General features: G+C 38.7%; 1 protein-coding gene across 3 annotated transcripts in view; it reads right to left on the minus strand.

The window, feature by feature from the left end:
* Positions 1-3,699: 3,699 nt before the first annotated feature.
* TAFA1 (TAFA chemokine like family member 1) overlaps positions 3,700-15,380 on the minus strand; it is a 508,553-nt gene continuing 496,872 nt past the window's right edge. For all 3 annotated transcript variants that reach the window (XM_040454490.1, XM_040454488.1, XM_040454489.1), the window contains exons 4-5: positions 10,864-10,988; positions 3,700-4,823 (exon numbers count right to left, since the gene is read on the minus strand). In XM_040454490.1, coding sequence (XP_040310424.1) covers positions 4,806-4,823; positions 10,864-10,988 — 143 coding nt within the window. In that variant the 3' untranslated portion in view covers positions 3,700-4,805. The remainder of the gene's footprint in view (positions 4,824-10,863; positions 10,989-15,380) is intronic.

Consider the following 15,380-nt stretch of genomic DNA (forward strand, 5'->3'; position numbering starts at 1 on the left):
TGTTATAAATTTCTGAAATTTAGAGAATTCATACAACCCTCTGAGTTTCTGGATTTTCGCAAAACAACAACAAACAGAAGAACTGGGCCACCCCGGCTCCCTACTGCTGCGTGGCAACAATAGTCGGGGACCAAATGCTGGCTGCTGGAACCATGGTGTCCCATCGCCAGTCTCGTCACTGTGGCCCTACGCGTTAACAGGTGACCCTTGTTAATTAACTTGTGTTTCCCGACTAGCTCCCGTAGGCACATATGCCTCTTAGGCTTTGTTTGAGAACTACCCTTGAGCCAATTATAATTCCTTCCAAGACATATTTGCAGACTTTATTAATACTAAGAAGCCACTTCCGGCCCACTTCATGAGGTATGACCACGCATCCATGTAGCTTGGCGAAACGGTTGACAACCACTGACTTAACGGCAAGTCTGGCCTCAGGTTTTCCTCAGCACATTCATGCGAGCCTATTTTTGGGTTAGCGCCTCTCAACAGGTGGGAATTAGGGCTACAGATGCAGTGCCTAGTCTACAAATATAGTCAGTTATGTCTGGGATCCTGGCTTTCCTGTGTAAGGACTGGCTATTATTATTTTTAAAAATAATGCAACTAGCTGCCAAAACAAATAAAGGAGGGCTTAACACTTTTCAAAAAAGTGAAACAAACTAAATAAACAGATGAGAGCCATTCACTGACCAATGATGTGAGCATGCCAGGCTTCCATTGATACGCCTCCGAGAAGTTTTACAAGGAAAAAAAAACACCTGGCTTATTCAACCTAAAGGTTTTAAATCTTAAAAAAAATCATTTAATTGCTTTTAGTTTTGAAGGAGAGACAGAGTGTGAGCTGGGGAGGGACAGAGAGAGAGGGAGACACAGAATCCAAAGCAGGCTCCAGGCTCTGAGCTGTCAGCACAGAGCCCGACGCGGGGCTCGAACTCACAAAGTGTGAGATCATGACCTGAGCTGAAGTCAGACACTTAACTGACTGAGCCACCCAGGTGCCCCTAAAAGTTTTAAATCTTTAACATGAGATGGGTGTGTGTGTGTGTGTGTGTGTGTGTGTGTGTGTGTGCGTGTGTGTGTCTTTCTTTTTAATTTACTTTTAAGTGTGAACATGAGTCTATTTTAAACAGTTTGTCTGAGGTCCACAGGCACTAGGATATCTGATTCGATCACTGCTGCCATTAGTCCTGAGTCCTCCCTTTCCTTAGTACATCTTTTATCTTATTTTCTCACATTTATAAACTAGATGGAGGTGGGTTAGCCCTAGAATTTGCTAGACACCAAACCTTTTATTTAGAAGACAGACAGCTCGTTAAAAGGAATACGATACATTTCTTTGTCAAGGAAACCTTAAGAGATCTTGAAATGAAAGTGTCAAGCTTAATTAAAAGAAAAACTCATATTATGGCATGCTATTTAACCTTCCGGGACGCAGTGCATATCCCACGTGAGGAATGTGTGGATCTCCTCATATAAACAATCTTTATACCTTTCATAACTTATATCAGTGACAATGACAAGGTAGCATAAGATGCTGCACTATAAAATCACCATACTGTTCTGTGAAAGTTACATTGGATTTCACCAGAAAAAGGATGTTGGATTGTGTGTTGGTGAAAACATTCTTCATCATTCGATAATGGAATAGAGCCAAGTAGCAAAACTTCTCGGTGCGCTTGCCAAATCCATTAATAGATAAAACTAATCAGGCAAAAAAAGTCAACAAATAAGCTCTACCTAACTGGCAAATCTGTCTTATGAAATGAGCCATATTTTCTTTTTTACCAAGAAACGGGGTCTGGATGAAACCCTTTCCATTTGCTCTAATTATGTTATGACATTATTCATCATCCTTGGTGCACAAGCTCAAAATCATTATTAGTCGTACCACACTGAGCTCTTTATTACCAGCAATACATGATAAAAGTTTTTAAACCACACATGTAGGCATGGGGTAGCCACTGAATCCCCCCCTAACTGGGGTGGGTCCAATTTAAACACAACGTGACGGTTCACACATTTGTATAAGGGACTTGATAAATCCAAATTGAATTTGATGACATTTACAAATATTTGCACGGTTTTACGGGACGGTTGCCTGATTCTGATGTGGTCTTTTTTTCTCCTTCTCTCTTCTTCCAGGCCTTTCCAAGGGAGGCTAATGCATCAAGTAACCACTATGAAATGAACTGACAGATGTGGGCCTCTAGACTAATTCTTTCATTGGCTTACAGGCTCTGGTTACAGAAGAGGAGAAGCTGTGAGTTCCTCATATCGTAAATTATGAGAAGGGTCTGTATGCGCGAGGCCAAACTTCACATTGGGTTTCCATTCAGGACCAACGCTGTTAACAGGGTATTCCAGGAAACAGTAATCTCATAGAAAAGACTACATGATCACGGAATTTGGGGCAATAACAATGCTTGCAGAGTTTTTAATAGCAAACATCTCAGATTAGTTCCTCTTATTTAAGAATGTTAGGAGATGTTACATAAAAATCCAGATTGCTGGTGCTCTTGGAAAAAATTGAAGATGTAACAAGGCAGTGAATATATCCTCACAGAGAAATAATTTCTTGTACCTTCTTACTAGGCAGGGATGTGCTGTCCATTAGTCAAGTATCCACCTAACATGTCTGGATTTGGGAAGATTTTCACTTTGCTCCCCGTGTTTTAGTCTTTCCTGAAGACATACAACACTTTTTGTGCATTAAAGGTTCTGAAATTTCCTCAGTAAATATGTCTGTTTATTTTATTAAAAATGTTCCCCCAATATATTTGATTAGGGAGGTTTTTTCCTCCCCATCTTGGGATGTACCCAAGGTCACTCTTTGCATTTAGGTCACTCTTTGCATTTAGGTCACTCTTTGCATTTAGGATCTCAGTTGTTACTCTGAAAATTACAGGTGAAAGTCGATTGCCAATATATTACTCGGTACACGGAAAGGGACCATAAATTCAAGAGACTGTGATTTGGTTGTATGAATGTTATGCTATCTTCTGGCAAATATTTGTGAACATATTTGGAAAGCCTAGATTTTGTAGTTAGGATTCCATTTCCATTTCTGGATGCTTTTATAGGCATTCAAGATGGAGAACCCATCTCTCTGATTAGAGTATCTACATATTCAATCAGACTTCAAGTTATACTGGTAGGCATTAAGGAGCCTCTGGATATTACCTGAGGTTTAACTTTAAAACTCCAAACTAGGCGGCCCAATGTGCTGGTGATCTAATACGACGCCCTAAAACATGTATTCTAGAGGGAAGGCTTTGGAGAAAAAGTAGATATCCTTGCAATATGATAGGTTAAGCAACAGGAATGTATAATACTATTACACTATCCCAGGTAGATAACAAGTAGTTATTTCCTTTTTATAATCATTATCTGAGTAACTTTTAGAAAGAGAAGATGGACAAGAATTTCTTTTTTCGGGATGGGAGCCCCATATGTATTGTCCAAGTGACCAGTACAGAAACCCAATAATGGGATTTGACATTTAATCTTGCTGGCTGAGAACACAGCAGTCATAGTAATGAATTTCTGATTTTCAGAATACTGGGGTTGGAAATATTGGCTGCGACTGTAGCAAAGACGTCATGGAAAAATTCTGGGTGACTACGAGTCTCTAAGCAGGGTGTTCTGTGGATTTGGCTAAAACTGACTCAGGAAAAATAAATGGCAAATAAAGAGGACAAGTAGGTTTAGAAAGAAGTTATTTACCACTTTAATAGGGCTGTCCAGCATTTGGTCACATAGATCATTTTGAAACCTAATTGCTTTAATGGTCTTCCTATCTCACCAGAAGAGATTTGAATACTCATGAAAAAAGCAAATCAAACATAGAAAGAGGTACCATGATAAGACTTGTTGCTACAGCACTATGTACTTAATGATGCCAGACTTTGGATTTCATTGGAGGACATTTCTGCAGTCTAGGACAGCTATACAAAGCCTTAAGACATTGTATTTACAGAACTTATTAATACAGGGATCTGTATTCTACCATAATTTTGCCAGAGTCTTAATAGCACGGTGGAGCAGCTCCCTCAAGAATTCTTATTTTTCTTATCTGTGGAAAAGCTAGTAGTTCTAAAAATACTTTCCTGGAAGAGGTTAGGATGGTTATTATATATCAATTGAATATAAAGTATGGTTATGTAAGCCAAGCTTGCATGCTAATATTGCACAGGGTAGAAAGCAATAAAACAGGACGATGTGCTTCCTTGGGCCATCTGGTAGAAACAGAAGGAAGCTCTCGATTCAGTATTGTTACGATGCCTCAGATTCCAGGAGTCCACCTGTAGCTGGCCTTCCAGCGTGAGTGCCATGTTGAAATTTCAGAAGGGCACATGTCTTCCTCGCCAAGAGAAAAAGAAATGCAACAAAACAAAACAAGACATCCAAACTCAAAGAGGTACACCAGCCGCCTCAAACTGTGGTATTGTTCATTTCTTGAAGAGAATATATAATATTTCAAAATATTATATATATACATATATTTAAAATGGTACAAAGTAACTATAGATCCAAATTAGAAGATAGTTGATCGTTCTTCGTAATCCCCAAAATTTTCACGGAGAAAACCCTTTTTTTAAACCCACTTTCCATGGTGTTGCCAAAAATGCAGGGTCTTCTCACTATAGGATACTTCATGACACACAGTAAAAGCACTGTGATTTTCTGGTAACCAGTCAAAGTGCAAATAAGAAATCCATTTGGCTTGTAATGTGTAAGATGTTTTAAATTCTTAAATGTGTTTTCTGCAGAGGTGGTTTCCTTTGCTACTATAACAAATGCTTCCATTAGGTTCTTGGGTGAATCTGAAACCAAAGAAAGAAAGAAATTTCAGGGAGAAAAGAACAAAATGAAGGCATAAAGAAAGGTGACTAGGCAGAAAATGAGGACATCTTGAATTTTTAGTATGTGGCTTCTTTCAAGTGATCTGAAGCCAAAAATGTTAGTCTACAACCGTAGTTCTCAAATGGTGATAAAAAAGCACACTGACAGGCCATCATATTTTTATCAGTTCATTAAAGGTATTTTGCCACAACCGAGGAAATGGACTCTTGGAGCAATGAATAACGATGATTGGCTTCATGAGCATGTCACATATGCAGTTGCACAGAGCCCTGTGCTGGAAAGGGCCCCACACTTCATTTAATGATCTTCTATTGAAGTCTTGAAATTATTACTAATTTTTAAATGAGAGATGCCATGTTTTCATTTTTGTACTGGGCCCTTCAAGTTATGTAGTTAGTCCTATGTCTGATGAGAATTTGAACTGAGTAGGTCATTCCATGACCTTGTCAAGCTGGCTTGCTGTGACAGGTAGAGGGGTGGCCATAAGGTAAAGTCACTGCCAAGGTTCGAACACATTTTCTTAGGAACACAGGAGGGCTTTGCAGGTTGAGGAATTCTCCCTCTCAGTGACATAGTATTCAAGAGTAACCAAGAGCATACTCCTATAACTAATGATGCCATTTAATCTATTTGAATATGGCCCAAAGATTCTAACATTCAACAGGATATATGCACAGAGTGTCACTGGTTTAGGGCAGAAATGATGATTCTAATAGAGTTGAAGGTTCTACTTTAGAGTTCTAGGAATAGGCATTTTTCTTCATAATCTCTTGGTTCTTTATAGTCTTAGAAATTGAGTGTTCTGGGTCCAGGGGTGGAGTCCATTAAAAGATTTTAAGGTTGGATAGGAATAGTAATAAAGTTGCCTTTCAAAAGTTGGTTGTGCCATGGGCAGCATGTGTAAGAAATCTTCACACACTTATTATTTTTTTTATCCTCTCCTTAGAAATGACAGATTCTTCCAAACCTTGGTTTCCTACATTCTGATAATGTATATCACCTCCTGTTTCCACTGTCTTATTTTTCACCAAAAGGAGGGAGAAAGTGACTTTTACAAAACTGAAATGGGTTGCCTTTCTTTTATCTCTATCAACTTACCATCTCTACCCCGCGCTACCCAACCTTAGGCCCTATCCTCCATGTAAGAACAGGAGGTTGGCCATCACATCCCAAGACCTTCACACATTAACTTTACAGAGCAGAGGCTTAAATATATTTATTGGCCAAAGAAATGGATGAGTTCACTTGGACCCAGGGGCAATTGTGACGGCATAAATTGATTTGTTTTTCCTTCTGGAAATTTCCAAATCCACACTCTCCCTCCTGCCCTTCTCTCTTAAAGCTAGTTCATACAAAATGGTCTGAACATCAGGATTGTAAAGGCTTTTATAACCCTTGACACCTGATGGAATTTTGAGTGATGAAGCTGGGATGTGTCACAGCTGGAAGTTTGCCCTTCTGTGATATAAAAAACACTGGCTGATGAGAATGGATGGAAATATGTGAGGTCAGAGTCACCGTTAGGAGAATGGGCCCAGGTGAGTGTGGGCAAATGACAGTAGTGCATTTGTGTGAAACATCAATTTGGCTGGACAGCCATTGTGGTGAGATGGGCAGTCTAACACGGCCTTTTAGGGAATGGAACTTGACTCTATGTTGTGTATATCTAACTGTTCATTTTCCCAGGAGTCTGAAAGACACTAACATATTGGGTTGAAGGAAATCCAAAGTTGCTTGATAAGTTCCCAGGTATTATACCAGATTATGTTCTACTATTTTAACCTGTTAATTTTGCCTTCCTAGTGACTTTGGTTTTCTCATTTCCTTCCCTGCCTTGTTATGTCCCCCAAAGCCAATGTTCCCTTTTTATATGTGAATTATTACAGCATTGTCAAACAACTTATTTCCTCTGGGGCGAAGTCTGTCTTTATAAATTAAAGCATTATTCTTGAATACACAGAGTATACATTCCTTCCTGAATGCATTAGATACAGCATCCCTAGCTTATTTTTTTTAATATGTACTATATTATAGCATATTATGTATTATTATTTCATATACATTAAATATAATATTGATTATAGGGAATTAGCTCATCTGATTATGGAGAGTGCAAATTCAAAATCTGCAGAGCCAATTTCCCAACAGCGCCAACTTTCAAACTTATGCGTTTTTTTTGTTTGTTTGTTTGTTTTTAGAAATGTTTTTATTTTTGTTTCTATTTTTGAGGGAGAGAACATGCGAGCAGGGGACAGGGGCAGAAGGAGAGAGAGAGAAAGTCTTAAGCAGGCTCCACGCCCTGCATGGAGGCTGACATGGGGCTGGATCCCATGACCTGAGCCACCAGGGGCGCCTCAAACTTATGTTACGTTTAAAGAAAAAAAATAAACCAATATTTATGTAAAACCATAGGAAACTACCTCTTGTGAATATCTGGATTGGTTTGTCTTGCCACAAACTACCAACAAAGTAATTCGACGAAACAACTGAAGCAATGGTCGAGCAGGTGTAGTTTAAAATTTAGCCATGTTGGGGCGCCTGGGTGGCGCAGTCGGTTAAGCGTCCAACTTCAGCCAGGTCATGATCTCGCGGTCCGTGAGTTCGAGCCCGGCATCAGGCTCTGGGCTGATGGCTCAGAGCCTGGAGCCTGTTTCCGATTCTGTGTCTCCCTCTCTCTCTGCTCCTCCCCCGTTCATGCTCTGTCTCTCTGTGTCCCAAAAATAAATAAACGTTGAAAAAAAATTTTTTTTTAAAAAATAAAATTTAGCCATGAAACTTCACCCAGATGTACCAGGCTTCTTCCCAGGAGGGTTTCTGGCACCAGCTTTATTGTACCCCATGCTGGGTTTTGGAAAACTTCTCAAGCGTGACTACCTTCTTTCCGTAAAATGACATTCAGGAAGCTTCCTCTTTCCTAAGACTTATTCTCTCCAGTCTCCTGAAAGGGAAGCCTGTGCCTCATTCTACTTATCTTTTCTCCTTCCTTCTGTAGGTTATACTGTCACCCAGATCTAGTTTCCCCAAGGTTCTCCTTCAGACTGTGGCCTGTTGTCCTGGCTAGTTCATATTCTGGGCTGTCTGGTCCTTTAAATCAAACAATGAATTTCTACTCTCCACCATCCTTAAAAAATGAGCACCATGCAACTTTGAATTAGATCACACTTTGAAACATCTTTTGTTTATCTACATTGCACAGACTGCTGAGAATTTTGACTCAGGGTGATTATTTGGGAAGTAATTCATAATAGGAAGGTTTTGAAAAAACCTACATAGGGAAAATGACATCTTAGGACTCTATCTTGCAAATATCTTCATGTTGGCGTTACTTTAAAAAAATAACAGTATGACGGACGGAAACTTGCAGTTGCCATTAACTATCTGGGGATGTTTCTTCTGTGTTTTTGTTTGTTTGTTTGTTTTTGTTTTTTTTGTTTTTTTTTTTTACTGAGACCACTCTCTTTGAATCAGTCTTATATGTAAGAACCAAAGAGGTGATTTAAAAAAATGTTTCCTCTTTGAGAAGAACTTGAATTTTTTATCCTAAAGATTACCTCTTAAATAAGAGTAGAACATTGAAAACCTATGACTCACAATTAAAGTACATCTGTTTATTAAACTGTTTTGAAAGTTAAACTGCCAGAGTCAATACTTGAAGTGTATAGGCATATTTATACTCTGACAGGGAAAAACACATAGGGCATACTAGAAAAATTAATATAAAACCTATTTTGGAGCCTATGATCTAAGGACTGGTGTTGGCCTGCCATTTATACAGAATGGAAAGCTCCTGTATGTATCAGCTGAAGTTAATTGGTGCCTTTGTGTTTAAAAGTGCTTATTTCAATGTGAATTTCTTTGTAAGGAAGTGGGGAGAAAATTTAAGTCAGTAGTAATGTCTGAGTCCTCTCAAGGTGTAAAAAGTACAGCTTAGTGTTTTCTTTTCCTTCTCTAAAGACAGAGTTAAGATTTATTAGTTGAGTGATGTGTTGCTCACACGACTGTAGAGCAACCTCTTATTTCCTCGCTTGAAATGGATGCACATATCAGAACAGGTACATCCTCTGCTTTCAAACCAACTGCATGGGCGATTTATTTCTCTTGTACACTCAACTGTCGGGTTGCATTCAGCCCACCCAGGACAGTAGCAAACACAGAGGCTGTGCTCCAGCCTCTATTATTGTGATCAGACCTGCACTGTACTTCTGTGAGGAAAGAAAATGTCTAGGATGTACTTACAGTGTTTTAAAATATACTCTACAGAGGCCAAAAAAAAAAAAAAAAAAAGAGTGTTACACAGTCATAAAAAGTAGCATTAACAATTTCTGTGTTTTGTTTATTTATATTCTATTTTCCAAAGAGTCTCCTAGTTAGTACCCTTGGAATCTCACATACTCAAATCCTGAAGTAATTTGACTTGTATTCTTATTCTTGACTGAGTTTCAGGTCTGGAGGAACCATAAGATCAGGGTTTATATTCAATAAAGGGAGATCAGTTATCATTTGGAAGAGGAAATAGAGTTTTGGCAGAAAATACATCAGCAACCTGTTTTAAACAATGGTGATCGAATTCCAATCATACTGATGATAATTCAGAGTATCTGAAAACTGACTTGGAAGGGCGTCTTCAGATTGTTTTGTAAAATTAGTTTCAGGCAAAATGTAACCAAAGGGAAATATGAAATCCACTCTCCATCAGTTAATGAAGATGGTTTCTGGAGGTAAGTGTCATGAACTGGGTTCATTTTTGAATAATCTCTCCTGAGGCTGTTTCTTTGAAGTGAAATATGATAATCCAAGCTGAGCACCTCAGGTGCATGAATGCATGTTAACAAGCTAGGATGGTTCAGGAACCTCTCTTGGCCACAATCCAATGAGGTATAACAATTTACTGCTTAATGCAGTCAATATAGGCAATGAAATTGGATATGCAGAAGAGTCTCCACTTATCTTATGTATGAAAGATATGTTTTATAAGATATTATGTTTTCCATATCACGAGGCTGCCAGTACCAATGTTATTTCTTGAGAAGATAATGCTGAGAACAAAGATCAATTTAAGACTCATTATATAGGGGTGGGAATTAGAGATGACCTTTTAAATTCGAGTCACCCTTTTGGAAGGCTACAAATTCAGCATGTTGGGATTTGTAACTGGTGGATCTGGCTTTCAACAATACCCAGTACATTAAAACACATATACACACAACAGGGCTGAGAGCCACATGATATACATACATAAAACCACACTAGTTATTAAAATATTGACATGATTGTAATTATGTAATTAAAATATTGTACTACATTTGAATAAATACTGTCTTAAGTGCTCTGAGCTACCCTTTCTACCCTGCCCTCTTTAGGACTCCCCTACTTTCCCATGATCTATTATCTACAGGGCCAATGGCTATCCTACCTGGGCTTTTCCAAACTGCTCTGGCAACATGATACCAATTCTCATGGGTTGGATGGCCTCACCATATAGGTTGTTATGTATTTTGAACATAGCTCCTTATTTTACCACAGAAACCAAGGAATGATAATTCACATCACAAAAACTTTTCACTCATTTAAAAGATCATCAAATAATTCTTTTAAAGAACATGTAGAAAATGGCTGTACTTAAACGCAGCCCTCTTCCGCAAACCATCTGGACAAATTAGGCAGGACTCTTATTTTCTTATCTATTTTGAGCACCGTGGTAGTTGGCTGAATTATGCGACTAATTGCTTTACCGTTCTTCTTCCTTTTGGCTATGCTAATCCAGCTTTATTTGTGACCCAGTCACACAAACGCCAAACTGCTCAGCAGGGAAAAGTCAAGTTCCATGTCTAACTTCTTGTTGCTGGATGGACACTGATATGAACAGTTAAGAATGTTTTCTGTCAGGGAAAAGGTCTTCTTATCTCCTGTTCAAAGCTTCCCTGGATGCTGTTGTACAACTCAAAGGCAACACGGTATGGTTGGTAACATGCATGAGATATTTGAAAGAAATACACTTACTCTTGTGGTCTTAATTTTATTGCCTGTAGCGCACATCCAACCGGAATTATCAGGTAGCGTTTTACATTCTTCTCCTTCTAGACAAGGCTCCATCTCACACCACCATTTCCCAATCACTATGGAGGCTGTGCAAAAACAGGAAACAAGTGTGTTTGCAATTCATCCAAACAACGTGGGCACCAGTGACGTGACCCTCTGTAGGTGTTCATTCTCTTTGAAGCACGCTACTTTCTCTGGAACCTTCTAGGGCCGGCTAAGAATTCGTTATGAAGAAAAGTAATATTTTCATTTACCGGTCTTACAGAGCAAATCTAATTTTCTACTTTTATGGTTTTATCAAGCAACAGTTTGTCAAAAATCACCCTCGTACCCTGAAAGATGAAAATCTATGCATTGGGAGGTATACTCTCTGGAGAAAACTTTATGTTTTCACAAACCGAGGACCTTTTACTCTTTCTTTTCAGGGAAGGGGACAAAAGTAGTAACTGCCCTTCAGAATGATAGAGCTATTCCTTCAGAAAGGCCAGTTTATCCACCCGGCATTAGGGCTCATCCCCCAGCCTCGGGCCTTCTTTGAGAATTTCAAAGGCCTACCAACAGGAAAAAAAAAATGAAATGACTGGAACCATAAAAGAAAGCCTGCAAAAATAAAAACCAAGGGTATTAATAAAAAGAAGTATTTGTTTACAATCACAGGTATATTCATGTCAGCTGCATTTCCTGTTGATGTTTGATATGAGGTGGGTCGAACTTTCCAAAGTTGAGCCTCTGATAAAAAAAGCCCTATTTTGCAGGGTGATATCAAAGATGACCACAACGGGAAGCTGGCGATGAACTGAGTGGATGTATTTATAGCACAGTCTGGTTTTTGTTTTAAGATTGTATGAAATAGCGACTGGATGCACTCCACTCAAGTCAAGGAGCTCCACATCTTCCTTACTGCCTTCATGAGCGAAGAATTATTTCTGCCATTCGAAATTCTCAAAACGTCTGCCAGTGGTTCTTGTGTGGTGCTTTCTGATTGCCTGTTTTCACACTGGACTAGAACCCTAGTTCTAGAGATACTCGCCTTCAGCCTCTTACACCTGCCGGAGGGGAGTCCCCACCTTGATGTTTCCTTCTCACAATGACAGATGACATCTGTTAACATCACAGAGGATTCTTATTAAAATGGAACTAAGTAAATCCCGAAGCAAAGCAGGAGTACATTATAAGTCCCCAGTGGGAGAGAGGGATTAGATTGCTAATTTAAAAACAGAATGGTTTAAACATCCGGATGTCTGCCCATATTCAAGCTTTCTTCTTTCTACACTACCCTTACTTTGGACTTTCCTTCCTCTGGAAGCCAGCGTATGGATTGCAAAATTTGATCTTATATGCAAAATCATGTCTACTCCATTATCGGGTCAATTTAAGGAATTTTTCAAGGGTAATTTTGCCTCTGCTTGATTTATACCTTATGTGCGGACCAGAATGAACCACATAAAATGCATCTCCATTGGAATATAGCACGCAAGTATAGGAAGTAAAATCTCCTAAATAGTCCATCCGTATGCAAGACAACGTGATATTTTGGTAAAACATGGAGTAGTAACAGAAGACACAAATTCTCCACAGGGTACAAAATGATTATGCGAGTTAAGAGCGTCTTTCTTTTCAATAGCAGGGTTCTCTATGAGCATGTGGAATAAGGGAAGATTCCAGTCACAGGTAAAAGAGACCTTATTTAGGTGAATTAATAGGTGACGATGTTAAATGAGAGAAGCATGTACTTTGGCAGCAAGAAAAACACATGCAGCGTTGAAAAGGGAACAAAAATAAATTGCAAAGCTTCCAGTAACCTAAGATAAAAGCCAGGGTTTGGCAGTGTTTATTGAGAGCCTAGAATCGGAAGCGTCCTTTCGGTTAGCACTCAGGCAGCAACAGGCTGGTGACATTTGCCACACTTGTCCCCTGAAATCCCACCCAATATTTCACTATTGCTGCCCTGAATCGACACCAACAAGAATGGAAAGCCTCTGATCTTAGCTCCGAGGGGAAATTGCCTTTCCAGACAGTCTTCCATTTAGGGTTTGTGACTTTTTTTTTTTTCCCCCACAGAGGCACACAAATAATGAACAACTGCCAGTGGGGTCAGCTTTAGCATCTCTACTTTCTTCTAAAGGACGCTGTTGCTTCTTCTTGAGGTTGCTCTCTGCCCTCTCAGAGCTGACCTACTCTGTTGTTAGCTAACAAAGCAGTTTCTGTGTCTTAAGCATTAATGTCTTCTAAATGAAAATGTAGACAATAGGAAAAAGAATGCATCTCAAAACCCACAGATCACCTTTAATTCAAGGGAGTAAAGGTCCACTGACTCAAAGGGAAAAAGGAAAGCCTTTCTAAGAATAAAAACATCCCCAGACTGGCCTGTAATCTCTAAAAATTCCTATTACACTTGCTTCTCCTTAACAGAGTTGGATGCTTTGACGTTACCCTCTGGTTTATTGGCATCTAGTTCATTCTTCCAGGGTTGCTTTTCTAAAGATGCTATTAGACTGATTTTGCTTTTGATTTATGCATTACATGGTCATTCTGATATCTTTCACATCATCTTCTAGGTCAAACTATAGTCTTTTCCCCTAATTTTTTCATATACTCGTATTTCCTGCAATATTTTCAAAAAAAATTCACAGAGAGGATTTACAAATTGTGCTCTCTCCTCCCATACTGGAAGTCACCTAAAACCTTCAGATTATTGAAAGAGGAATGATCGATTAGATTTAATCAATAAATGCAATATTAATGCAACTTAACTGGCTTTATAATTTTTCTTATGGAGATACCTATAATAAGAAAAATGCAGCACAAATAATTCTAAATATCTTGAATTACAATGGTCGGTGCAATAATAAAAATGATAATGGACATTTTTGATGGCCTCTTCTGGGTTTCTGTGTTAGGTACTTCAAAATGTATGATCTTAGGGGCGCCTGGGTGGGTCATTCGGTTGAGCTGAGCGACCGACTTGGCTCAGGTCATGATCTCACGATTTGTGACTTCGGGCCTGTGTCGGGCTCTGTGCTGACAGCTTGGAGCCTGCAGCCTGCTTCCAATTCTGTGTCTCCCTCTCTCTCTGCCCCTCCCCTGCTCACACTCTGCCTCTCTCTGTTTCTCAAAAATAAATAAATGTTAAAAAAAATTTTAAATGTATTATCTTAATCTTCAGAGCAATCCTAATGGTGGGTATTATTATGAACCCATTGTATGGATGAAAAAAAAAAATGAAGCTCAGAGAAGTTAAAAAACTTGGCCAAGCTTACACAGGTAGGAAGTGTAGGAATTAACACTACGTGCAGGCCTGCTTAATGACAAAATCCTTGTTTTTCATCATTATAGTGCTAACTTATGATAGTTTTGTGTTCAGGATTCAGAGAACTCTTAAGAAACATACGATTGCTGAGTGAAGGAATGAATTCTCTCTGATGTCTTATTATTGAAGAAAAATTCATATAAATACAAACGCTTGAGGAAAATACAAAACATGTAGTTTCTCATAAAATTAAGTTAACATAAAAATAAGTTGCGTAATAGCTAGTTTATATCATATTTGTTTCTTCCTAGACAGAGCTCCATATTGCTTGATTTTATTCCTTACAGCATTTTAACAGAAAGTCTCAGTAGTGAATAATTTTTGAAGCCACAAGAAACTTGTGAGGTAGACATATAACTTCTGTGAGGACTTTTTATCCCCTAGAAGAACAGAGTTAATTAAATATCAGCTGCAAAAACCAACTCTCTCTTATCTATGATGATTAGGAGAGAGGCTCTTAAAGGTCCCTTTTAACCCTGGGGTTTGGAATTCGCTCTCTTACTGGATCATGTTCAGGAAAATATCTGATCTTCAACTTGGTCAAGAATGTTCATTTTCCTTGAAAGATTCTTAAAATTACTAAAGCTACTTTAATCATGAGTTTTGATTTCATCCTTATATCATCATGTTGCTGCAGAGCAAAACAGAGAGACTGTAAAAGGAGACTCAATCCAATTTTCAGTGAGAAGTCTTAAATAGAGAAGTCCTTCTATTGCTGTTATTGTGTTTACTTTGTGGTATCTCACCACGTAAAGAGAACAAGGTACTGATAAGCAACGGAGTTAATAAATACAGCAAATATACATTATCTTATTAAAGAGTCAAAGTCCCTTTTTATCATTTCAATAAACAATGTTTGGGTCTCAATTTAGTAAGTGTTCTTTGGGCACTTTCTGCAGCCAAAGGACTATGTGGCTTAGTGGCATGGATAAAATGATGAACATGACATAGTTCCTGCCCTGAGAGCTTATGACTTAGCTCAAGGTTTCTCTCTCTATGGGCACTATTGGCATTTTGGCATGTGTTATGGTAAGGAGGTATAAATGAGCAAAGTGCTCCTCTGGCAGGAAGCACGTTATTGCGCAGGAAGAATAGGCTCACGCTGGGAGTGGGAAGGGAACATCTTTTTTTTTTTTTTTTTTTTTTTTTTTAATTTTTTTTTTTCAAC

Source organism: Herpailurus yagouaroundi, unplaced genomic scaffold (assembly GCF_014898765.1).
Source record: "Herpailurus yagouaroundi ecotype Mexico unplaced genomic scaffold, PumYag 213, whole genome shotgun sequence".
NCBI classification, from domain to species: Eukaryota; Metazoa; Chordata; class Mammalia; order Carnivora; family Felidae; genus Herpailurus; species Herpailurus yagouaroundi.